Source organism: Oncorhynchus gorbuscha, linkage group LG11 (assembly GCF_021184085.1).
Source record: "Oncorhynchus gorbuscha isolate QuinsamMale2020 ecotype Even-year linkage group LG11, OgorEven_v1.0, whole genome shotgun sequence".
Classification (NCBI taxonomy): Eukaryota; Metazoa; Chordata; class Actinopteri; order Salmoniformes; family Salmonidae; genus Oncorhynchus; species Oncorhynchus gorbuscha.
The window spans coordinates 83,437,534-83,465,090 of NC_060183.1; the positions used below are offsets into that span (position 1 = coordinate 83,437,534).

At 46.7% G+C, this 27,557-nt stretch overlaps 1 protein-coding gene across 1 annotated transcript in view; it reads right to left on the reverse strand.

Moving 5' to 3' along the window:
• LOC124047738 (netrin receptor DCC-like) overlaps positions 1-27,557 on the reverse strand; it is a 434,005-nt gene that overhangs the window by 12,489 nt on the left and 393,959 nt on the right. The window contains exons 13-15 of the mRNA XM_046368043.1: positions 20,602-20,743; positions 13,738-13,848; positions 8,743-8,937 (exon numbers count right to left, since the gene is read on the reverse strand). Of these exons, the coding sequence (XP_046223999.1) occupies positions 8,743-8,937; positions 13,738-13,848; positions 20,602-20,743 (448 nt within the window). The remainder of the gene's footprint in view (positions 1-8,742; positions 8,938-13,737; positions 13,849-20,601; positions 20,744-27,557) is intronic.

Consider the following 27,557-nt stretch of genomic DNA (forward strand, 5'->3'; position numbering starts at 1 on the left):
CCCACACTGACGGTCGGTATATTTAAAGAAGAAATCGAATAAACATTGGCCTAAAGATAACTCTGAAATACTAATAGATTCTGTTGATAAAACTCTTAGCAGTAATGGAAATACTTCACATTTATGACCACCAGTTTTAGAAAACAGCATAATTCTCTAGACATATCTTGTGGATTAATCCTATTACACTCAGAATAGTAAATACTGATTACTATACTTGTCTCCTTCTGTTCCTATCAACTCTGAGAAGGTCAACATTGACTGAAGGCTTACAGTTTGTCAGAAGGTCAACATTGACATGAAGGAGATGTTTGTCATTAGTCAGTTTGTCATCAACAGTAGTCCCATGGAGATGTTTGTCATCAACAGTAGTCCCATGGAGATGTTTGTCATCAACAGTAGTCCCATGGAGATGTTTGTCATCAACAGTAGTCCCATGGAGATGTTTGTCATCAACAGTAGTCCCATGGAGATGTTTGTCATCAACAGTAGTCATAGAGATGTTTGTCATCAACAGTAGTCATGGAGATGTTTGTCATCAACAGTAGTCCCATGGAGATGTTTGTCATCAACAGTAGTCATAGAGATGTTTGTCATCAACAGTAGTCATGGAGATGTTTGTCATCAACAGTAGTCCCATGGAGATGTTTGTCATCAACAGTAGTCCCATGGAGATGTTTGTCATCAACAGTAGTCCCATGGAGATGTTTGTCATCAACAGTAGTCCCATGGAGATGTTTGTCATCAACAGTAGTCCCATGGAGATGTTTGTCATCAACAGTAGTCCCATGGAGATGTTTGTCATCAACAGTAGTCCCATGGAGATGTTTGTCATCAACAGTAGTCATGGAGATGTTTGTCATCAACAGTAGTCCCATGGAGATGTTTGTCATCAACAGTAGTCATAGAGATGTTTGTCATCAACAGTAGTCATGGAGATGTTTGTCATCAACAGTAGTCATGGAGATGTTTGTCATCAACAGTAGTCCCATGGAGATGTTTGTCATCAAGTAGTCCCATGGAGATGTTTGTCATCAACAGTAGTCCCATGGAGATGTTTGTCATCAACAGTAGTCCCATGGAGATGTTTGTCATCTTCCAGCTGTGGTGTGGGTTGACAGACAACCTGTCTTCAACAGCTGTTGACCTGGGGGTTGACAGACAACCTGTCTTCAACAGCTGTTGACCTGGTGGTTAACAGACAACCTGTCTTCAACAGCTGGTGACCCGGTGGTTAACAGACAACCTGTCTTCAACAGCTGTTGACCTGGGAGTTGACAGACAACCTGTCTTCAACAGCTGTTGACCTGGGAGTTGACAGACAACCTGTCTTCAACAGCTGTTGACCTGGGAGTTGACAGACAACCTGTCTTCAACAGCTGTTGACCTGGGAGTTGACAGACAACCTGTCTTCAACAGCTGTTGACCTGGGAGTTGACAGACAACCTGTCTTCAACAGCTGTTGACCTGGGAGTTGACAGACAACCTGTCTTCAACAGCTGGTGACCTGAGGGTTGACAGACAACCTGTCTTCAACAGCTGGTGACCTGGGGGTTGACAGACAACCTGTCTTCAACAGCTGGTGACCTGGTGGTTAACAGACAACCTGTCTTCAACAGCTGTTGACCTGGGAGTTGACAGACAACCTGTCTTCAACAGCTGGTGACCTGGGAGTTGACAGACAACCTGTCTTCAACAGCTGGTAACCTGGGAGTTGACAGACAACCTGTCTTCAACAGCTGTTGACCTGGGAGTTGAAACCTCTTATGGCTGGGGGGCTTATTGAGTAGCTTGGATGAATAAGTTGCCCAAAGTAAACGGCCTGCTCCTCAGTCTCAGTTGCTAATATATGCATATTATTAGTAGTATTGGATAGAAAACCCTCTAAAGTTTGTAAAACTGTTTGAATGATGTCTGTGAGTATAACATAACTCATACGGCAGGCAAAATCCTGAGAAGAAATCAAAACAGGAAGTGAGAAATCTGAGCTTTGTATGTATTCACCAGAGTCCCTAATGAAATCCCCTTGAGATATTAATGATGTTGCACTGCCTAGGGGTTCCACTAGATGTCAACCATCAATAGACATTTCAATGAGACTTCTATGGTGTTGTGGGAGTGAATGAGAGCAGAATGCATCAGGTGTCTGGCAGTCAGCCATTTCTGATCACGCTTTTTTCTCATGTTAGTCACTTGCGTTCCATTGCTCATGAAGACAAGAAGGAATACTGCAGTTGGAACATCATTGAAGCTATATGTTAAAAACATCCTAATGATTGATTCTGTACTTAGTTTGAAATGTTTCTTCGACCGGTAATATCACTTTTTGAAGTTTTTGTCCAATATAACGCTGACCAGAATTAGCGTTTGGATATGTATACCAAACACTCTAACAAAAGAAGGTATTTGGACATAAATAACGTACATTTTCGAACAAAACAAACATTTATTGTGGACCTGTGATTCCTGGAGTGCTTTCTGATGTAGATCATCAAAGGTAAGGGAATATTTATCATGTAATTTCTTGTTTATGTTGATGCCATCATTGCGGCTATTGTGACGTTTACTTCTGAGCGCCGTCTCAGATTATTGCATAGGTTTCTTTTTCTGTAAAGTATTTTTAAAAATCTGACACAGCGGTTGCATTAAGGAGAGGTATATCTATAATTCCATGTGTAGAACTCGTATTATCATCTACATTTATGATGAGTATTTATGTTGAATGATGTGGCTATGCAAAAATCACTGGATGTTGTTGGAACTAGTGAACGTAACGTGCCAATGTAAACTCAGATTTTCATAAATAGGAAATGTATCAAACAAAACATACATGTATTGTGTAACATGAAGTCCTATGAGTGTCATCTGATGAAGATGATCAAGGGTTAGTGATGAATTTTCTCTCTATTTGTGGGTTTTGTGACTCTGGCTGGACAATCTTTTGCTGGAAAAAATGTCTGTGTTTGTCTGTGGCTATATGGTGACCTAACAATCGTTTGTGGTGCTTTCGCCGTAAATCCTATTTGAAATCGGACACTGTGGTGGGATTTAAAACAAAATGACCTTTAAAACGGTTATATGATACATGTATGTTTGAGGAATGTTAATTATGAGATTTCTGTTGTTTTGCATTTGGCGCCATGCACTTTCACTGGCTGTTGTCATATCGCTCCCGTTAACGGGATTTCAGCCCTAAGAAGTTTTTAACAGACAACCTGTCTTCAACAGCTACGGTTATTAAGTCCTGGATGTGGACTGTCTGGTATCGTTCTGACAGTGTCCTCCATACATCACCCATAGAGGACCTGCCACAGGACAACAGAGAGAGGTCAGACGGGTCGACCATGACAATCTCATCCGAGCCAGTCTCCCTAAAAAGATTCAAGCACTAACATCATCATTAATAATAAATATGCAACATTTGCAGATGGATTACCCTTCCAGAATGTATTCATTAGGCATAGAGCACGAACAGTAGCACAGCTACAACCCACAGCTACAACCCACTGCTACAACCCACAGCTACAACCCACTGCTACAGCCCACTGCTAAAACCCACAGCTACAACCCACAGATAAAACCCACTCCTACAACCCACTGCTACAACCCACAGCTAAAACCCACAGCTACAACCCACAGTCACAACTCAATGCTACAACTCACTGCTACAACCCACAGCTACAACCCACAGCTACAACCCACAGCTACAACCCACAGATACAACCCACTGCTAAAACCCACTGCTACAACCCACAGCTACAACTCACTGCTACAACCCACAGCTACAACCCACTGCTACAACCCACTACTACAACCCACTGCTAAAACCCACAGCTACAACCCACAGCTACAACCCACTGCTACAACCCACTGCTACAACCCACAGCTACAACCCACAGCTACAACCCACTGCTACAACCTACTGCTAAAACCCACAGCTACAACCCACAGATACAACCTACTGCTAAAACCCACAGCTACAACCCACTGCTAAAACCCACAGCTACAACCCACTGCTAAAACCCACTGCTACAACCCACTGCTACAACCCACTGCTACAACCCACTGCTAAAACCCACTGCTACAACCCACAGCTACAACCCACAGCTACAACCCACAGCTACAACCCACAGCTACAACGTCATGGCTTTAGAAGCTTCTGATAGGCTAATTGACATCATTTGAGTCAATTGGAGGTGTACCTGTGGATGTATTTCAAGGTCTACCTTCAAACTCAGTGCCTCTTTGCTTGACATCATGGGAAAATCTAAAGAAATCAGCCAAGACCTCATAAAACATGTAGACCTCCACAAGTCTCCTTGGGAGCAATTTCCAAACAACTGAATGTACCACGTTCATCTGTATAAACAATAGTACGCAAGTATAAACACCATGGGACCACGCAGCCGTCCTATTGCTCAGGAAGGAGATGCTTTCTGTCTCCTAGAGATGAAAGTACTTTGGTGTGAAAAGTGCAAACCAATCCCAGAACAACAGCAAAGGACCTTGTGAAGATGCTGGAGGAAACAGGTACAGAAGAATCTATATCCACAGTAAAACGAGTCCTATATCGACATAACCTGAAAGGCCGCTCAGCAAGGAAGGAGCCACCGCTCATGGGGACAAAGAACGTTGAAGAAATGTCCTCTGGTCTGATGAAACATAAATTTAACTGTTTGGCCATAATGACCATCGTCATGTTTGGAGGAAAAAGGGGGATGCTTGCAAGCCGAAGAACACCATCCCAACTGTGAAGCACGGGGGTGGCAGCGTCATGTTGTGGGGGTGCTTTGCTGCAGGCGGGACTGGTGCACTTCACAAAATAGACGGCATCATGAGGGAGGAAAATTATGTGGATATATTGAAGCAACATCTCAAGACATCAGTCAGGAAGTTAAAGTTTGGTCATAAATGGGTCTTTCAAATGGACAATGACCCCAAGCATATTTCCAAAGTTGTGGCAAAATGGCTTAAGGACAACAAAGTCAAGGTATTGGAGTGGCCATCACAAAGCCCTGACCTCAATCCTATAGAAAATGTGTTGGCAGAACTGAAAAAGCGTGTGCGAGCAAGGAGGCCTACAAACCTGACTCAGTTACACCAGCTCTGTCAGGAGGAATGGGCCAACATTCACTCAACTTATTGTGGGAAGCTTGTGGAAGGCTAACTGAAACGTTTGACCCAAGTTAAACAATTTAAAGGCAATGCTACCAAATACTAATTGGGTGTATGTAAACTTCTGACCCACTGGGAATGTGATGAGAAATAAAAGCTGAAATAAATCATTTATATTTAATTAATAAATAATAATTTTTTACTAGGATTAACTGTCAGGAATTGTGATAAACTGAGTTTAAATGTATTTGGCTAAGGTGTATGTAAACTTCTGACTTCAACTGTATATAGAGGGACACAGGTACAAAGGGAGATAGAGAGTAGGGGCCGAGGAGGGATTCGTAACTAAGTCGTACCGGAGTCTGCAGTACTACCACTAACCAGACTGGTACCATGAGTCTGCAGTACTACCCCTAACCAGACCATGTTCAGTATACAGTACTACCCCTAACCAGACTGGTACCATGTTCAGTCTGCAGTACTACCTCTAACCAGACTGGTACCATGTTCAGTCTGCAGTACTACCCCTAACCAGACTGGTACCGGAGTCTGCAGTACAACCCCTAACCAGACTGGTACCATGTTCAGTCTGCAGTACTACCCCTAACCAGACTGGTCCCGGAGTCTGCAGTACTACCCCTAACCAGACTGGTACCATGTTCAGTCTGCAGTACTACCCCTAACCAGACTGGTACCAAGTTCAGTATACAGTACTACCCCTAACCAGACTGGTACCATGTTCAGTATACAGTACTTCCACTAACCAGACTGGTACCATGTTCAGTCTGCAGTACTACCCCTAACCAGACTGGTACCATGTTCAGTATGCAGTACTACCACTAACCAGACCATGTTCAGTATACAGTACTACCCCTAACCAGACTGGTACCATGTTCAGTCTGCAGTACTACCCCTAACCAGACCATGTTCAGTATACAGTACTACCCCTAACCAGACCATGTTCAGTATACAGTACTACCACCAACCAGACCATGTTCAGTATACAGTACTACCCATAACCAGACTGGTACCATGTTCAGTATACAGTACTACCCCTAACCAGACTGGTACCATGTTCAGTATGCAGTACTACCCCTAACCAGACTGGTACCCTGCTCATTATGCAGTACTACCCCAAACCAGACTGGTACCATGTTCAGTCTGCAGTACTACCCCTAACCAGACTGGTACCATGTTCAGTATACAGTACTACCCATAACCAGACTGGTACCATGTTCAGTATACAGTACTACCCCTAACCAGACTGGTACCATGTTCAGTATGCAGTACTACCCCTAACCAGACTGGTACCCTGCTCATTATGCAGTACTACCCCAAACCAGACTGGTACCATGTTCAGTCTGCAGTACTACCCCTAACCAGACTGGTACCATGTTCAGTCTGCAGTACAACCCCTAACCAGACTGGTACCATGTTCAGTATACAGTACTACCCCTAACCAGACTGGTACCGGAGTCTGCAGTACTACCCCTAACCAGACTGGTACCATGTTCAGTATACAGTACTACCCCTAACCAGACTGGTACCGGAGTCTGCAGTACTACCCCTAACCAGACCATGTTCAGTATACAGTACTACCACTAACCAGACTGGTACAATGTTCAGTATACAGTACTACCACTAACCAGACTGGTACCACGTTCAGTATGCAGTACTACCCCTAACCAGACTGGTACCATGTTCAGTATGCAGTACTACCCCTAACCAGACTGGTACCATGTTCAGTATACAGTACTACCCCTAACCAGACTGGTACCATGTTCAGTATGCAGTACTACCACTAACCAGACTGGTACCATGTTCAGTATACAGTACTACCCCTAACCAGACCATGTTCAGTATACAGTACTACCCCTAACCAGACTGGTACCATGTTCAGTATACAGTACTACCCCTAACCAGACCATGTTCAGTATACAGTACTACCCCTAACCAGACTGGTACCATGTTCAGTATAGAGTACTACCCCTAACCAGACTGTTCAGTACCTACCCCTAACCAGACTGGTACCATGTTCAGTATGCAGTACTACCACTAACCAGACTGGTACCATGTTCAGTATACAGTACTGACCATGTTCACTACTACCCTAACCAGACTGGTACCTACCCCTAACCAGACCATGTTCAGTATACAGTACTACCCCTAACCAGACCACCAGACTGGTACCAGACCATGTTCAGTATGCAGTACTACCCCTAACCAGACTGGTACCATGTTCAGTATGCAGTACTACCCCTAACCAGACTGGTACCGGAGTCTGTACTACCACTAACCAGACTGGTACCGGAGTCTGCAGTACTACCCCTAACCAGACTGGTACCGGAGTCTGCAGTACTACCACTAACCAGACTGGTACTGGAGTCTGCAGTACTACCACTAACCAGACTGGTACCATGTTCAGTATACAGTACTACCACTAACCAGACTGGTACCGGAGTCTGCAGTACTACCACTAACCAGACTGGTACCGGAGTCTGCAGTACTACCCTAACCAGACTGGTACCGGAGTCTGCAGTACTACCACTAACCAGACTGGTACCGGAGTCTGCAGTACTACCACTAACCAGACTGGTACCATGTTCAGTATACAGTACTACCCCAAACCAGACCATGTTCAGTATACAGTACTACCCCTAACCAGACCATGTTCAGTATAGAGTACTACCACTAACCAGACTGGTACCGGAGTCTGCACCAGACTGGTACAGTACTACCCCTAACCAGACCATGTTCAGTATAGAGTACTACCACTAACCAGACTGGTACCGGAGTCTGCAGTACTACCACTAACCAGACTGGTACCATGTTCAGTCTGCAGTACTACCCCTAACCAGACTGGTACCATGTTCAGTCTGCAGTACTACCCCTAACCAGACTGGTACCATGTTCAGTATACAGTACTACCCCAAACCAGACTGGTACCATGTTCAGTATACAGTACTACCCCTAACCAGACCATGTTCAGTCTGCAGTACTACCACCAACCAGACCATGTTCAGTATACAGTACTACCCCAAACCAGACTGGTACCATGTTCAGTATACAGTACTACCCCTAACCAGACCATGTTCAGTCTGCAGTACTACCACCAACCAGACCATGTTCAGTATACAGTACTACCACTAACCAGACCATGTTCAGTCTGCAGTACTACCCCTAACCAGACTGGTACCATGTTCAGTATACAGTACTACCCCAAACCAGACTGGTACCATGTTCAGTATGCAGTACTACCCCAAACCAGACTGGTACCATGTTCAGTATGCAGTACTACCACTAACCAGACTGGTACCATGTTCAGTATGCAGTACAACCCCTAACCAGACTGGTACCATGTTCAGTATGCAGTACTACCCCTAACCAGACTGGTACCATGTTCAGTCTGCAGTACTACCACTAACCAGACTGGTACCATGTTCAGTATGCAGTACTACCCCTAACCAGACTGGTACCATGTTCAGTATACAGTACTACCACTAACCAGACTGGTACCATGTTCAGTATACAGTACTACCCCTAACCAGACTGGTACCATGTTCAGTATGCAGTACTACCACTAACCAGACCATGTTCAGTATACAGTACTACCCCTAGAGAACTCACCCAGGTTTTCTATGGCGTAGTATCGCTGCTTACTGTCCACCCTGACCGTCTCGGCGTAGGGACTTCCTACTCCGTAGCCAATGATGTATCCCCGTACTAGGATGTTGGGGTTGAGGGGAGGAGTCCAGCTCATGATGATGCTGTTGGGCAGGGGTCGAACGTGGAGGGAACTCGGTTGATTCGGGACTTGGCTCTCTGGAAAGAAAATGTACGACAAAGTGGAATGCTTCAGATCAATGATTGGCTATGAAAAGCCAACTGACATGTAGGTGCTGACCTGTTGCACCCTCTACAACCACTGTGATTATTATTATTGGACCATGCTGGTCATTTATGAACAGTTGAACATCTTGGCCCTGTTGTTATAATCTCCACCCGGCACAGCCAGAAGAGGACTGGCCACCCCTCATAGCCTGGTTCCTCTCTACCTGGCACAGCCAGAAGAGGACTGACCACCCCACATAGCCTGGTTCCTCTCTAGGTTTATAATCTCCACCCGGCACAGCCAGAAGAGGACTGACCACCCCTCAGAGCCTGGTTCCTCTCTAGGTTTCTTCCTAGGTTTTGGCCTTTCTAGGGAGTTTTTCCTAGCCACCGTGCCTCTACACCGGCATTGCTTGCTGTTTGGGGTTTTAGGCTGGGTTTCTGTACAGTACTTTGAGATATCAGCTGATTATATACATTTGATTTGATTTGATTCAGATAATATGGAAACGGGCCTAAAATGTAACAATGATAATATATATATATATATATACAGTGGGGCAAAAAAGTATTTAGTCAGCCACCAATTGTGAAAGTTCTCCCACTTAAAAAGATGAGAGGCCTGTAATTTTTATCATAGGTACACTTCAACTATGACACATTTTTTTCCCAGAAAATCACATTGTAGGATTTTTTATTAATTTATTTGCAAATTATGGTGGAAAATAAGTATTTGATCACCTACAAACAAGCAAGATTTCTGGCTCTCACAGACCTGTAACTTCTTCTTTAAGAGGCTCCTCTGTCCTCCACTCGTTACCTGTATTAATGGCGCCTGTTTGAACTTATGTATCGATGACTCATCAGTGGTATTGTTTAACAATGATAATATATACACAGTCATGCGTGTACACATTTAACCTATGGGTGGTTCCTGGGAATCTGACCCACGATCCTGGCGTTGTCAAGCGCCACGCTCTACCAGCTGAGATATTCAGGACCAACATTTAGTTTTTATCCTTTGATGATATTTTCACACAGTATATCGACTTGTATGAATGATTTGTGGGGGGAGTCAAATCAAATCCAATCCAATCAGAAACAGTACTAAAATCCTTCTAACTAAAAGCTAATGTGATCCGACAGTTTGTGATAATCCTCTAGGAAAGAGGACGCTGAGAAGACATTCTGAGGTTAATATCAGTTTATTGAGTGATAATCCATTAGAATTGCATTAGGTCCCTTGTCATCTCTTAAAACCATCTGCCTGATTGACCCCTTCCTGATCTCGCCACTCTCCTCCATGACCTGTCCTTCCTATCTGCCTGGCTGACAAAGCTTGTTCTAATCAGGTTATGTAGAATTTATATGAAACAAAATAATGCTTTTAAGTTGCGCCAGGCATAGTTAGTATCCGAGACCCAAATGGCATTCTATTCCTTATTTAGTGCACTAAAGCGGGCCCTGTTGGCACCTGTGGGCCCTGTTGGCACCTGTGGGCCCTGTTGGCACCTGTGGGCCCTGTTGGTACCTGTGGGCCCTGTTGGCACCTGTGGGCCCTGTTGTGGGCCCTGTTGGCACCTGTGGGCCCTGTTGGCACCTGTGGGCCCTGTTGGCACCTGTGGGCCCTGTTGGCACCTGTGGGCCCTGTTGGCACCTGTGGGCCCTGTTGGTACCTGTGGGCCCTGTTGGCACCTGTGGGCCCTGTTGGCACCTGTGGGCCCTGTTGGCACCTGTGGGCCCTGTTGGCACCTGTGGGCCCTGTTGGTACCTGTGGGCCCTGTTGGCACCTGTGGGCCCTGTTGGCACTTGTGGGCCCTGTTGGCACCTGTGGGCCCTGTTGGCACCCGTGGGCCCTGTTGGCACCTGTGGGCCCTGTTGGCACCTGTGGTCCCTGTTTGCACCTGTGGGCCCTGTTGGCACCTGTGGGCCCTGTTGGCACCTGTGGGCCCTGTTGGCACCTGTGGGCCCTGTTGGCACCTGTGGGCCCTGTTGGCACCACTTTAGTAATAGGTTGTCATTTGGGACGTGGCACAGTGGAACTAGACATTTTGTTATTTTAGAGTTTGAAGGCTGCCAGTCAAGCAGTCCAGTATCATCCCCATGGGATGACTGCACAGCAGGTTTGTATGATGCTCAATATGTTACAACTGTTTATACACCTTGGCCTCACCACTCTCTAAATATTTAAAACAATCACTCTGAATACAAGAGTCCAGCCCTGCCTCAGGGAATAGAGAGAGAGAGAGAGAGACATGGTAGTGGAGGAGGAAGAGGAGAATAGAGACATGGAAGAGGAGAATAGAGACAGAGAGAGACATGGTAGTAGAGGAGGAAGAGGAGAATAGAGACATGGTAGTGGAGGAGGAAGAGGAGAATAGAGACATGGTAGTAGAGGAGGAAGAGGAGAATAGAGACAGAGAGAGACATGGTAGTAGAGGAGGAAGAGGAGAATAGAGACATGGTAGTAGAGGAGGAAGAGGAGAATAGAGACATGGTAGTAGAGGAGGAAGAGGAGAATAGAGACAGAGAGAGACATGGTAGTAGAGGAGGAAGAGGAGAATAGAGACATGGTAGTAGAGGAGGAAGAGGAGAATAGAGACATGGTAGTAGAGGAGGAAGGGGAGAATAGAGACATGGTAGTAGAGGAGGAAGAGGAGAATAGAGACATGGTAGTAGAGGAGGAAGAGGAGAATAGAGACATGGTAGTAGAGGAGGAAGAGGAGAATAGAGACATGGTAGTAGAGGAGGAAGGGGAGAATAGAGACATGGTAGTAGAGGAGGAAGAGGAGAATAGAGACATGGTAGTAGAGGAGGAAGGGGAGAATAGAGACATGGTAGTAGAGGAGGAAGAGGAGAATAGAGACATGGTAGTAGAGGAGGGAGAGGAGAATAGAGACATGGTAGTGGAGGAGGAAGAGGAGAATAGAGACATGGTAGTAGAGGAGGAAGAGGAGAATAGAGACATGGTAGTGGAGGAGGAAGAGGAGAATAGAGACATGGTAGTAGAGCAGGAGGAGGAGAATAGAGACATGGTAGTAGAGGGGGAAGAGGAGAATAGAGACATGGTAGTAGAGGAGGAAGAGGAGAATAGAGACATGGTAGTAGAGGAGGAAGAGGAGAATAGAGACATGGTAGTAGAGGAGGAAGAGGAGAATAGAGACATGGTAGTAGAGGAGGAAGGGGAGAATAGAGACATGGTAGTAGAGGAGGAAGAGGAGAATAGAGACATGGTAGTAGAGGAGGAAGGGGAGAATAGAGACATGGTAGTAGAGGAGGAAGAGGAGAATAGAGACATGGTAGTAGAGGAGGGAGAGGAGAATAGAGACATGGTAGTGGAGGAGGAAGAGGAGAATAGAGACATGGTAGTAGAGGAGGAAGAGGAGAATAGAGACAGAGAGAGACATGGTAGTAGAGGAGGAAGAGGAGAATAGAGACATGGTAGTAGAGGAGGAAGAGGAGAATAGAGACATGGTAGTAGAGGAGGAAGAGGAGAATAGAGACATGGTAGTAGAGGAGGAAGAGGAGAATAGAGACATGGTAGTAGAGGAGGAAGGGGAGAATAGAGACATGGTAGTAGAGGAGGAAGAGGGAGAATAGAGACATGGTAGTAGAGGAGGAAGGGGAGAATAGAGACATGGTAGTAGAGGAGGAAGAGGAAGAGAGAATAGAGACATGGTAGTAGAGGAGGGAGAGGAGAATAGAGACATGGTAGTAGGAGGAGGAAGAGGAGAATAGAGACATGGTAGTAGAGGAGGAAGAGGAGAATAGAGACATGGTAGTAGAGGAGGAAGAGGAGAATAGAGACATGGTAGTGGAGGAGGAAGAGGAGAATAGAGACATGGTAGTAGAGCAGGAGGAGGAGAATAGAGACATGGTAGTAGAGGAGGAAGAGGAGAATAGAGACATGGTAGTAGAGGAGGAAGAGGAGAATAGAGACATGGTAGTAGAGGAGGAAGAGGAGAATAGAGACATGGTAGTAGAGGAGGAAGAGGAGAATAGAGACATGGTAGTAGAGGAGGAAGAGGAGAAGAGAGACATGGTAGTAGAGGAGGAAGAGGAGAATAGAGACATGGTAGTAGAGGAGGAAGAGGAGAATAGAGACATGGTAGTAGAGGAGGAAGAGGAGAATAGAGACATGGTAGTAGAGGAGGAAGAGGAGAAGAGAGACATGGTAGTAGAGGAGGAAGAGGAGAATAGAGACATGGTAGTAGAGGAGGAAGAGGAGAATAGAGACATGGTAGTGGAGGAGGAAGAGGAGAATAGAGACATGGTAGTAGAGGAGGAAGAGGAGAATAGAGACATGGTAGTAGAGGAGGAAGAGGAGAATAGAGACATGGTAGTAGAGCAGGAGGAGGGTAGGGTTGCATCCCAATGACATCCTATTTCTTAGGGCACTACTTTTGTCCAGTCTCTATGGGGATCTTGTCTAAAGTAAGATGAAGTAGTGCCCTATAAGAAATGGTGTCTGTGGGGATCTTGTCTAAAGTAAGATTAAGTAGTGCCCTATAAGAAATAGTGTCTATGGGGATCTTGTCTAAAGTAAGATGAAGTAGTGCCCTATAAGAAATAGTGTCTATGGGGATCTTGTCTAAAGTAAGATAAAGTAGTGCCCTATAAGAAATAGTGTCTATGGGGATCTTGTCTAAAGTAAGATGAAGTAGTGCCCTATAAGAAATAGTGTCTATTGGGATCTTGTCTAAAGTAAGATAAAGTAGTGCCCTATAAGAAATAGGATGTCATTTGAGAAGCAGAGGGGAGAGACAGACTGAAGTGTGTTTGTGTCTTTACCGTCAAGGTCATTCTCTGGCGTCTCGGCGGTGAACCACTCGCTGGCCGGGCCCGTGCCGTTAGCTGTCATGGCAGAGACCTGGAAACTGTACTGACTGCCTTTCTCCAGCCCTGAGAGGAGAGGATGTTGTGAAAGACATGTTAAACACAACTAAAACCTCTGTACTGAATGCCTTTCTCCAGCCCTGAGACAGAGAGGATGTTGTGAAAGACATGTTAAACACAACTAAAACCTCTGTACTGACTGCCTTTCACCAGGTCTGAGAGGAGAGGGGAAACGTGACAACGACACCGAGAGTGTTATGCAGGTGAGTGAGGACCCAAAAGCGATATAACGGAAACAGAGTCTTTTAATGTCCAAACAGGGAAAACATAAATCCTCAATCATTACAGGGGAAGTCTAAACAGGGAAAACACTAATCCTCTAGTTTAACAGGAGAGTCCCCCTTCTAGTTCTTGAGGAGAGTTGCAGGGCTAGCGGCAACAGACTGCAGGTCCCTTCGGGTAGGCGCGGGCCGTAGAGGATAGAGACACCTGCTCACACGTAGTATCTGATGACGAGGCAGAATACAACTGGACGGAACAAAAGCAAAGCAAACAGCAAACAAGAATCCGACAAGGACAGAAGCAGAAACAGAGAGAGAAATAGAGACTTAATCAGAGGGCAAAATAGGGGACAGGTGTGAAAGAGTAAACGAGGTCGTTAGGAGAATGAGGAACAGCTGGGAGCAGGAACGGAACGATAGAGAGAGAGAGGAATAGAGAGAGAGAAAGAAACCTAATAAGACCAGCAGGGGGAAACGAAGAGAAGAGAAAGCACAGGGACAAGACATGACAATACAATACATGACAGTACCCCCCCACTCACCGAGCGCCTCCTGGCGCACTCGAGGAGGAAACCTGGCGGCAACGGAGGAAATCATCGATCAGCGAACGGTCCAGCACGTCCCGAGATGGAACCCAACTCCTCTCCTCAGGACCGTAACGGGAAACGATGAAGAGGGAATCTAGTGCAATTACTATTATAAAAATGAGACACGGATAGAGAACTGTAAGAGTTTGAGCAATCAGGACCAAACAGGCCAGGAGAGTAACAACTAGGGACAGACTGAGACACAGCAAGGCTAAGACCAGGAACAGGAGAGAGGCGGTGGCTGTGGACAGACTGAGACACAGCAAGTGCAGGAGCAGGACCAGGAGAGATGCGGTGGCTGGGGACAGACTGAGACACAGCAAGGACAGGAGCAGGACCAGGAGAGATGTCGTGTCTGGGGACAGACTTAGACACAGCAAGGCCAGGAGCAGAAGCAGGAAGAGAGTTACCGGACTTAGTCTGCGCGCAGTCCGAACAAGCAGCCACGAAACGACGCGTATCACGCTCCTGAGTGGGCCACCAAAAACGCTGGCAAAAAGAAGCAAGCGTACCCCGAACGCCGAGGTGGCCGGCTGACTTGGCAGAGTGAGCCCACTGAAGAACGGCCAGACGAGTAGGAACGGGAACGAAAAGAAGGTTCCTAGGACAAGCGCGCGGAGAAGGAGTGTGAGTGAGTGCTTGCTTAACCTGCCTCTCAATTCCCCAGACAGTCAACCCGACAACACGCCCCTCAGGGAATCTCCCCTCGGGGTCGGTAGAGGCTACTGAAGAACTGAAGAGACGGGATAAAGCATCAGGCTTGGTGTTCCTTGAGCCCGGACGATAAGAAATAACGAACTCGAAATGAGCGAAATACAGCGACCAACGAGCCTGACGCGCATTAAGTCGTTTGGCAGAACGGATGTACTCAAGGTTCTTAAGGTCAGTCCAAACGACAAAAGGAACGGTCGCCCCCTCCAACCACTGTCGCCATTCGCCTAGGGCTAAGCGGATGGCGAGCAGTTCGCGGTTAGCCACATCATAGTTACGTTCCGACGGCGACAGGCGATGAGAAAAATATGCGCAAGGGTGGACCTTATCGTCAGAATGGGAGCGCTGGGACAGAATGGCTCCCACGCCCACCTCTGACGCGTCTACCTCGACAATGAACTGTTTAGTGACGTCAGGTATAACAAGGATAGGAGTGGATGTAAAACGCTTCTTGAGGAGATCAAAAGCTCCCTGGGCGGAAACGGACCACTTAAAGCACGTCTTGACAGAAGTAAGGGCTGTGAGAGGAGCTGCCACTCGACCGAAATTACGAATGAAACGCCGATAGAAATTCGCGAAACCGAGAAAGCGCTGCAGTTCGACACGTGACTTAGGGACGGGCCAATCGCTGACAGCATGGACCCTAGCGGGATCCATCTGAATGCCTTCAGCGGAAATAACAGAACCGAGAAAAGTGACGGAGGAGACATGAAAAGCGCACTTCTCAGCCTTCACATAAAGACAATTCTCTAAAAGGCGCTGGAAGACACGTCGAACGTGCTGAACATGAATCTGGCATGACGGTGAAAAAATCAGGATCTTGTCAAGGTAAACAAAAACAAAGATGTTCAGCATGTCACTCAGTACATCATTCACTAATGCCTGAAAGACAGCTGGAGCATTAGCGAGACCGAACGGCAGAACCAGGTATTCAAAATGCCCTAACGGAGTGTTAAACGCCATTTTCCACTCGTCCCCCTCCCTGATGCGCACGAGATGGTAAGCGTTACGAAGGTCCAACTTAGTAAAGATCCTGGCTCCCTGCAGAATCTCAAAAACTGAAGACATAAGGGGAAGCGGATAACGATTCTTAACCGTTATGTCATTCAGCCCTCGATAATCCACGCAGGGGTGCAGGGTCCCGTCCTCTTCCTTAACAAAAAAGAACCCCGCTTCGGCGGGAGAGGAGGAAGGGACCACGGTACCGGTGTCGAGAGCTACAGACAAATAATCTTCGAGAGCCTTACGTTCGGTAGCCGACAGAGAGTCTAGTCTACCCCGTGGGGGAGTAGTACCCGGAAGGAGATCAATACAACAATCATACGACGGGTGAGGAGGAAGGGAGGTGGCCCTGGACCGACTGAAGACCGTGCGCAGATCATGATATTCCTCCGGCACCCCTGTCAAATCACCAGGCTCCTCCTGTGAAGAGGGGGCAGAAGAAACAGGAGGAATAGCAGACACTAAACACTTAACATGACAAGAGACGTTCCAGGAGAGGCGAATGGCGAGTTCAATCAAAGAATCCACGCTGGAAGGAACCTCCCGGGAGAGAATCTCATCCTTAACCTCAGCGTGGAGACCCTCCAGAAAACGAGCGAGCAACGCCGGCTCGTTCCAGTCACTGGAGGCAGCAAGAGTGCGAAACTCTATAGAGTAATCCGTTATGGATCGATTACCTTGACATAGGGAAGACAGGGCCCAGGAAGCTTCTTTCCCAAAAACAGAACGATCAAAAACCCGTATCATCTCCTCCTTAAAGTTCTGATACTGGTTAGTACACTCAGCCCTTGCCTCCCAGATAGCCGTGCCCCACTCACGAGCCCGTCCAGTAAGGAGAGATATGACGTAGGCGATACGAGCAGTACCCCTGGAGTACGTGTTGGGCTGGAGAGAGAACACAATATCACACTGGGTAAGGAACGAGCGACATTCAGTGGGCTCCCCAGAGTAACACGGTGGGTTATTAATTCTGGGCTCCGGAGACCCGGAAGCCCAGGAGGTAACCGGTGGATCGAGGCGGAGATTGTGAATATCCTCCGAGAGGCCGGAGACTTGGGCGGCCAGGGTCTCAACGGCATGTCGAGCAGCAGACAATTCCTGTTCGTGTCTGCCTAGCATCGCTCCCTGGAACTCGACGGCTGAGTAGAGAGAATCCGAAATCGCTGGGTCCATTCTTGGTCGGATTCTTCTGTTATGCAGGTCAGTGAGGACCCAAAAGCGATATAACGGAAACAGAGTCTTTTAATGTCCAAACAGGGAAAACATAAATCCTCAATCATTACAGGGGAAGTCCAAACAGGGAAAACACTAATCCTCTAGTTTAACAGGAGTCCCCCTTCTAGTTGTTGAGGAGAGTTGCAGGGCTAGCGGCAACAGACTGCAGGTCCCTTCGGGTAGGCGCGGGCCGTAGAGGATAGAGACACCTGCTCACACGTAGTATCTGATGACGAGGCAGAATACAACTGGACGGAACAAAAGCAAAGCAAACAGCAAACAAGAATCCGACAAGGACAGAAGCAGAAACAGAGAGAGAAATAGAGACTTAATCAGAGGGCAAAATAGGGGACAGGTGTGAAAGAGTAAACGAGGTCGTTAGGAGAATGAGGAACAGCTGGGAGCAGGAACGGAACGATAGAGAGAGAGAGGAATAGAGAGAGAGAAAGAAACCTAATAAGACCAGCAGGGGGAAACGAAGAGAAGAGAAAGCACAGGGACAAGACATGACAATACAATACATGACAGAGAGATGTTAAAGAGGAGAGGATGTTGTGAAAGACATGTTAAACACAACTAAAACCTCTGTACTGAATGCCTTTCTCCAGCCCTGAGACAGAGACGCACGACAACGTCAGAAAGATATTTTTACAGAAACACGACGACACATATAGATGTTAAATGAAAACAGTACTCATCACAAACCTGAGTCTGTAAACACGGCGGGGTTGAACACGACAACATCACAGAGACATGTTAAACACCCTACAGTGTCTGTGTGGTTGAGTGGTAACATCCAGCACACGAAAACACATACAGAATGCTAACGGGTTTAATCCCCACAACAGCTTTCAACACTCTCAAGACATCCTTAGATGGGTGTTAATGACCTTTCCTTTCTTCCTTTCCTTCCATTTCAACCCTTCAAAAAACATCTCTGTGTTTATTTTTCCATGGACGAATCTGAGCAAGAATATACATATTTTTTAATGTAACCTTTTATTTAACCAGGCAAGTCAGTTAAAGAACAAATTCTTATTTAAAATAACGGCCTACTCCCCCGGCCAACCCCGGACGACGCTGGGCCGTCCTATGAGACTCCCAATCACGGCCGGTTGTGATACAGCCTGGAATCGAACCAGGGTCTGTAGTGACACCGCTTGCACTGAGTTGCAGTGCCTTAGACCGCAGCGCCACTCGGGAGCCAATAGCTATAGCTTCAATGTCCTTCAAAACCATCAACACATCTCTGTGTGTTCATTGTTAGTGGCAGTTTCTGCACATTCAAAGGCTGAAAATGCATTGTTGCATTACAGAGAAACGATCAGTGGGTCAGTACATCATCACTATTCTCTCCAGATGATTGTGGGTCAGTACATCATCACTATTCTCTCCAGATGATTGTGGGTCAGTACATCATCACTATTCTCTCCAGATGATTGTGGGTCAGTACATCATCACTATTCTCTCCAGATGATTGTGGGTCAGTACATCATCACGGACGGAGGGACAAACGGACATATAGAGACAGAGACAGAGAGAGGGACAGACAAGCTCTGGTCAAAAGTAGTGTACTATATAGGGAATAGGGCTCTGGTCTATAGTAGTGTACTATATAGGGAATAGGGCTCTGGTCTAAAGTAGTGTACTATATAGGGAATAGGGCTCTGGTCTAAAGTAGTGTACTATATAGGGACTAGGGCTCTAGTCTAAAGTAGTGCACTATATAGGGAATAGGGCTCTGGTCTATATTAGTGCACTATATAGGGACTAGGGCTCTAGTCTAAAGTAGTGTACTATATAGGGAATAGGGCTCTGGTCTATAGTAGTGTACTATATAGGGAATAGGGCTCTGGTCTATAGTAGTGTTCTATATAGGGAATAGGGCTCTGGTCTATAGTAGTGTACTATATAGGGAATAGGGCTCTGGTCTATAGTAGTGCACTATATAGGGAATAGGGCTCTGGTCTATAGTAGTGTACTATATAGGGAATAGGGCTCTGGTCTATAGTAGTGTACTATATAGGGAATAGGGCTCTGGTCTATAGTAGTGTACTATATAGGGAATAGGGCTCTGGTCTATAGTAGTGCACTATATAGGGAATAGGGCTCTGGTCTATAGTAGTGTACTATATAGGGAATAGGGCTCTGGTCTATAGTAGTGTACTATATAGGGAATAGGGCTCTGGTCTATAGTAGTGTACTATATAGGGAATAGGGCTCTGGTCTATAGTAGTGTACTATATAGGGAATAAGGTTCCATTTGGGACACACCCTCCCCTGTCCTTTAAGACCAGGAACCTGAATCACTACACAATAATAAGGAATATTCTTTTCATCCCAATTCAGTATTGGAATTGAAATAATACCATAGGTCAGTAAAATGAACAAGTAGTTATCTCTGTTGTGGTGTGTGGAGCCTCCCCCCTTAATAACCCTGAGGCCAGGTACCCCCCCCCCCCCCCCCCCAGTCTGTCTCTGCCTTAGATGCAGCCGCTCGCAAATTGAACAATCTTTTTTCGTCTTCAAACCATATCAGCCGAGTCGTCTCCCATTAAGAAAACACTGATTCGTCCCAAATGGCACCATATTCCCTACATTAGTGCACTACTTTGGACCCAAATGGCACCCTATTCCCTACATTAGTGCACTACCCCATTATGACAAAGTGAAAAACACATTTTGACATTGACATAATTATTCAGACCCTTTGCTATGAGACTATAAATTGAGCTCAGCTGCATCCTGTTTCCATTGATCATCCTTGAGATGTTTCTACAACTTGATTGGAGTCCACCTGTGGTTAATTCAATTGATTGGACTTGATATGGAAAGGCACACACCTGTCTATATATGGTCCCACAAAAACCAAGCCAAGGGGTCGAAGGAATTGTCCCTAGAGCTCCGAGACAGGATTGTGTCGAGGCACAGATCAGGGGAAGGATAGAAAAACAGGTACCAGAAGTCTCACCTGTGAACAGGTACCAGAAGTCTCACCTGTGAACAGGTACCAGAAGTCTCACCTGTGAACAGGTACCAGAAGTTGTTAGGTTCGATGGCCTCCTGGTCTCCTCGTTGACCGGTCTTCCGGTGTCGGAGCTTGTAGCCGGTGATGAACCCGTTCTGGCTGTTGGGAGGAGGGGGCTGCCAGCTCACCTTAATGCTCTGAGACACAGAGAGAGGACACATGTTCACTATGACCACGTGATCCCAGAGGGAACTGAAACTGGAAACCTTGCTTCGCTGAGGCCAATAAACCCAAATGCTGATTTAATAACCACCACATACTGTATAAAAGACAGCTGCCAGCCAAGCAGGACGTACACGCCAGGCGGTGTCTGAGAAAGGCCCAGAAAATTGCCATAAACCTCAGACACCCGGGACTGTCCTCCTCCCGTCCAGCAGGCGGTACCTGCTCCAGCCCTGCACTTTGAACAAGGTACTGACCTGAATATAGCGGACCGGGCACAGTCAGTACATTCATCTCCAGATAGCTAGGTGGACCAGTCATAGTCAGTACATTCATCTCCAGATAGCTAGGTGGACCAGTCATAGTCAGTACATTCATCTCCAGATAGCTAGGTGGACCAGTCATAGTCAGTACATTCATCTTCAGATAGCTAGGTGGACCAGTCATAGTCAGTACATTCATCTCCAGATAGCTAGGTGGACCAGTCATAGTCAGTACATTCATCTACAGATAGCTAGGTGGACCAGTCATAGTCAGTACATTCATCTCCAGATAGCTAGGTGGACCAGTCATAGTCAGTACATTCATCTACAGATAGCTAGGTGGACCAGTCATAGTCAGTACATTCATCTCCAGATAGCTAGGTGGACCAGTCATAGTCAGTACATTCATCTCCAGATAGCTAGGTGGACCAGTCATAGTCAGTACATTCATCTCCAGATAGCTAGGTGGACCAGTCATAGTCAGTACATTCATCTCCAGATAGCTAGGTGGACCAGTCATAGTCAGTACATTTATCTCCAGATAGCTAGGTGGACCAGTCATAGTCAGTACATTCATCTACAGATAGCTAGGTGGACCAGTCATAGTCAGTACATTCATCTCCAGATAGCTAGGTGGACCAGTCATAGTCAGTACATTCATCTTCAGATAGCTAGGTGGACCAGTCATAGTCAGTGAAGCGTGAGTGGACATAACAGAATACATTAAACTGGCCTCTGTGTTGATGGGGTTTGTGTGTTGCTCTGGAGGTAGGAATGTTGGCATGGGGGTGATTAAGAGAGACATACACACACACACACACACACACACACACACACACACACACACACACACACACACACACACACACACACACACACACACACACACACACACACACACACACACACAAAACAATTAAGAGAGAAACAGTGCGTGCCATTTTGATTTTGGCCTTGATGTAACAGCACTAATTATCCCACCAAACAGAAGGGATCTGCACGGACACAATATACAGCCATTCCCTATTGCCACAGGGAGGCTGTAGCAGCCCCCCCCCGCCCCCCACACACACAGTAAAGGTCATGTTTACATGTATACACAGTATATTATAATCCATGTGTGACATAATGCATTCATGATGGGAAGCTACGACTGGAAAGAGAGACCTATGACGTGAATACATGCAGTGGTTCATATTAATTGAGACCTGTGTGTGTGTGTGTGTGTGTGTGTGTGTGTGTGTGTGTGTGGTGTGGTGTGTGGTGTGTGTGTGTGTGTGTGTGTGTGTGTGTGTGTGTGTGTGTGTGTGTGTGTGTGTGTGTGTGTGTGTGTGTGTGTGTGTGTGTGTGTGTGTGTGTGTGTGTGTGTGTGTGTGTGGTGTGTGGTGTGTGTGTGTGTGTGTGTGTGTGTGTGTGTGTGTGTGTGTGTGTGTGTGTGTGTGTGTGTGTGTGTGTGTGTGTGTGTGTGTGTGTGGTGTGTGTGTGGTGTGTGTGTGTGTGTGTGTGTGTGTGTGTGTGTGTGTGTGTGTGTGTGTGTGTGTGTGTGTGTGTGTGTGTGTGTGTGTGTGTGTGTGTGTGTGTGTGTGTGTGTGTGTGTGTGTGTGGTGTGTGTGTGTGTGTGTGTTGTGTGGTGTGTGTGTGTGTGTGGTGCGTGGTGTGTGTGTGGTGCGTGGTGTGTGTGTGTTGTGTGGTATGTGTGTGTGTGTGGTATGTGTGTGTGTGTGGTGTGTGTGTGTGTTGTGTGGTGTGTGTGTGTGTGTGGTTTGATGCCTCTCTTTAGTTATCTGTACTGTGCAGGTTGCAGACGAAACCCTCCCTAATGACTATTTATATTCATACCTAGTTAACAGAGTTACACAGAGTTGTGGCCTCCTTTAAAACGGCACACAGACAGAGTATTACATATGTATGTTGCAGTGGAGGCTGGTGGTTGGAACTATAGGAGGACGGGCTCATAATAATGGCTGGAATGGAATCAATGAAACGGAGTCAAACATTTCAATATGTTTTGATGTGTCTGATACCATTCCATATACCCCATTCGTTAGGTAACAGGGGTTAGGTAACAGGGGTTAGGTAACAGGGGTTAGGTAACAGGGGTTAGGTAACAGGGGTTAGGGTTAGGTAACAGGGGTTAGGTAACAGGGGTTAGGTAACAGGGGTTAGGTAACAGGGGTTAGGGTTAGGTAACAGGGGTTAGGTAACAGGGGTTAGGTAACAGGGGTTAGGTAACAGGGGTTAGGGTTAGGTAACAGGGGTTAGGTAACAGGGGTTAGGTAACAGGGGTTAGGTAACAGGTGTTAGGTAACAGGGGTTAGGTAACAGGGGTTAGGTAACAGGGGTTAGGTAACAGGGGTTAGGTAACAGGGGTTAGGTAACAGGGGTTAGGGTTAGGTAACAGGGGTTAGGGTTAGGTAACAGGGGTTAGGTAACAGGGGTTAGGGTTAGGTAACATGGGTTAGGGTTAGGTAACAGGGGTTAGGGTTAGGTAACAGGGGTTAGGTAACAGGGGTTAGGGTTAGGTAACAGGGGTTAGGTAACAGGGGTTAGGGTTAGGTAACAGGGGTTAGGTAACAGGGGTTAGGTAACAGGGGTTAGGGTTAGGTAACAGGGGTTAGGTAACAGGGGTTAGGGTTAGGTAACAGGGGTTAGGGTTAGGTAACAGGGGTTAGGTAACAGGGGTTAGGTAACAGGGGTTAGGGTTAGGTAACAGGGGTTAGGTAACAGGGGTTAGGGTTAGGTAACAGGGGTTAGGTAACAGGGGTTAGGGTTAGGTAACAGGGGTTAGGTAACAGGGGTTAGGGTTAGGTAACAGGGGTTAGGTAACAGGGGTTAGGGTTAGGTAACAGGGTTTAGGTAACAGGGGTTAGGGTTAGGTAACAGGGGTTAGGTAACAGGGGTTAGGGTTAGGTAACAGGGGTTAGGTAACAGGGGTTAGGGTTAGGTAACAGGGGTTAGGTAACAGGGGTTAGGTAACAGGGGTTAGGGTTAGGTAACAGGGGTTAGGTAACAGGGGTTAGGGTTAGATAACAGGGGTTAGGTAACAGGGGTTAGGGTTAGGTAACAGGGGTTAGGGTTAGGTAACAGGGGTTAGGTAACAGGGGTTAGGGTTAGGTAACAGGGGTTAGGTAACAGGGGTTAGGGTTAGGTAACAGGGGTTAGGTAACAGGGGTAGGGTTAGGTAACAGGGGTTAGGGTTAGGTAACAGGGGTTAGGGTTAGGTAACAGGGTTAGGGTTAGGGTTACCCATATAGATGAGGACCCATAGAGATGAGGACCCATAGAGATGAGGACCCATAGAGATGAGGACCCATAGAGATGAGGACCCTTAGAGCTCAGGACCCATAGAGATGAGGACCCATAGAGCTCAGGACCCATAGATATGAGGACCCATAGAGCTCAGGACCCATATAGATGAGGACCCATAGAGCTCAGGACCCATATAGATGAGGACCCATAGAGCTCAGGACCCATAGAGATGAGGACCCATAGAGATGAGGATCCATAGAGATGAGGACCCATAGAGATGAGGACCCATAGAGATGAGGACCCATAGAGATGAGGATCCATAAAGATGAGGACCCATAGAGATGAGGATCCATAAAGATGAGGACCCATAGAGATGAGGACCCATAGAGATGAGGATCCATAAAGATGAGGACCCATAGAGATGAGGATCCATAAAGATGAGGACCCCATAGAGATGAGGATCCATAAAGATGAGGACCCATAGAGATGAGGACCCATAGAGCTCAGGACCCATAGAGATGAGGACCCATAGAGATGAGGACCCATATAGATGAGGACCCATAGAGCTCAGGACCCATAGAGCTCAGGACCCATAGATATGAGGACCCATAGAGCTCAGCTCAGGACCCATAGATATGAGGACCCATAGAGCTCAGCTCAGGACCCATATAGATGAGGACCCATAGAGCTCAGCTCAGGACCCATAGATATGAGGACCCATAGAGCTCAGGACCCATAGAGATGAGGACCCATAGATATGAGGACCCATAGAGCTCAGGACCCATATAGATGAGGACCCATAGAGCTCAGAACCCATAGAGATGAGGACCCATAGAGATGAGGACTGTAAGGATAATATGAAATTCTAGTTTGATGCATGCCTGGCAATATATTAGCCTTATGAATAATAAAGCTGTTATAACACTCTGGCTTACTACTGAGCACTGATAACAGTATCTCGTGACAAACACCAGCTGCATTGATACACCCGACCTTGAGAAACAGGAACGAACAAGCACACATACCCAATCCTCCCTTTTAGCTGAACAATGTGAGACAGAAACAAGCACACACACATAATCTCCTTCCTAGCCGAACATTGTGTGACTGAGAACGGCACGACGAGACCCAGAGGAATGACGGACGGCTCAACAAGACCAATCCAAGAAGACAACACCTCAACTGTGGCCAACCAGAAGACGAGAACTTCCAGACTCAACCTACTTTCTGTACTGTACATAACATGCTTGCAATCTGTTTATCGGGGCTTCTTTCTGCTGGTTCCTTGTGAGCCAAATGAATGAGCCCGTATACGTTGTACCAGATATCTTTACTCTGAATAAACTGTCGCTTGTCATACAATTTACCACCTTGTCTGAATCGATCCTCGACCGACTCACCCCATCTACATATCCCATTATCAACAGGACCCATAGAGCTGACGACACAGTTAAATCCTTGGGCAGTCTGGGATATAACATGATGAGACACAGCACAGTTAAATCCTTGGGCAGGCTGGGATATAACATGATGAGACACAGCACAGTTAAATCCTTGGGCAGGCTGGGATGTAACAGGTTGAGGGTTTGGGGAATAATACGCCCACCTACTGGGACTCATCTCTGATGACAATGACGACCATGCTACACAGATGTTTGACAGCCAACTGCATCCCTGCGACACGCTCACACACACCACCCACTCCGGTCCCCACAGACCTGACTGTCACTGTTCGGTTGGCTTAGACTCTGAGTGGAGACACTCTCTCTCTCTCTCTCTCTCTCTCTCTCTCTCTCTCTCTCTCTCTCTCTCTCTCTCTCTCTCTCTCTCCGCTCTCTCTCTCTCTCTCTCTCTCTCTCTCTCTCTCTCTCCGCTCTCTCTCTCTCTCTCTCTCTCTCTCTCTCTCTCTCTCTCTCTCTCTCTCTCTCTCTCTCTCTCTCTCTCTCTCTCTCTCTCTCTCTCTCTCTCTCTCTCTCTCTCTCTCTCTCTCTCTCTCTCTCTCCTGCTCTCTCTCTCTCTTTCGCTCTCTCTCTCTCTCGCTCCTCTCTCTTGCTCTGTCTCTCTCTCTCTCTCCTGCTCTCTCTCTCTCTTTCTACAACAACAGCCTTGGAATGGTGCCATTTCTCCCTAATTTATCTCTCTCTCTCTCCCTCTCCTCTCTCACTCTGTCTCTCTGTCTCTCTCTCTCTCTTTCTACAACAAACAACCTTGGAGCGATGCCTTCTATTGAGGTATTTCACATTGTGTTTGTTTCTAAACTGCTGTATCAGTAACTAAAGATCCTTCGGTCGCCATGCATCACACAAAACTAGTGTTTGTAAAACTTTATCCCACAAACTTTTCTCTATTTAATTTGCTTCCAACTGGCCTGATGAATTGTGTGTAGCTCCATCTGGTTTATGTTTAGGGTAAGGGTAATTCTTGGGGTTAGGGTTAAGGTAAGGTTTTGGGTTAGTGTAATGCGTGGTAAGGGTTGTGGTTGAGGGTTAGGGTAATGCTTGGGGTTAGGGTTAGGGTAAGGTTGAGGGTTAGGGTTAGGGTTAGGGTTGAGGTTAGGTTTAGCGTTAGGGTAATGGTTGTGGTTAGGGTTAGGGTTTAGGGTTAGGGTAATGGTTGTGGTTAGGGTAAGGCCTATGATTAGTGTTTGGGTAAGGGTTAGGTTAACTCTTGAGTTTAGGGTTAGATTAAGGGTAACGCTTGGGTTTAGGGTTAGGGTTTAGGGTTAGGGTAACGCTTGGGTTTAGGGTTAGGGTAACGCCTGAGTTTAGGGTTAGGGTTAGGGTTAACGCTTGAGTTTAGGGTTAGGGTTAGTGTAAGGTTTAGGGTTAGGGTAACGCCTGAGTTTAGGCTTAGGGTTAGGGTTAACGCTTGAGTTTAGGGTTAGGGTTAGCGTAAGGTTTAGGGTTAGGGTAACACTATCTACAAGTCTCTGCTAGGTAAAGCCCCGCCTTATCTCAGCTCACTGGTCACCATAGCAGCACCCACCCGTAGCACGCGATCCAGCAGGTATGTCTCACTGGTCACCCCCAAAGCCATTTCCTCCTTTGGTCGTCTTTCCTTCCAGTTCTCTGCTGCCAATGACTGGAACGAACTGCAAAAATCTCTGGAGACTCACATCTCCCTCACTCGCTTTAAGCACCAGCTGTCAGAGCAGCTCACAGATCACTGCACCTGTTCATAGCCCATCTTTCTGCCTACCTCGTCCCCATACAGTATTTATTTATTTATCTTGCTCCTTTGCACCCCAGTATCTCTACTTGCTCATTCATCTTCTGCA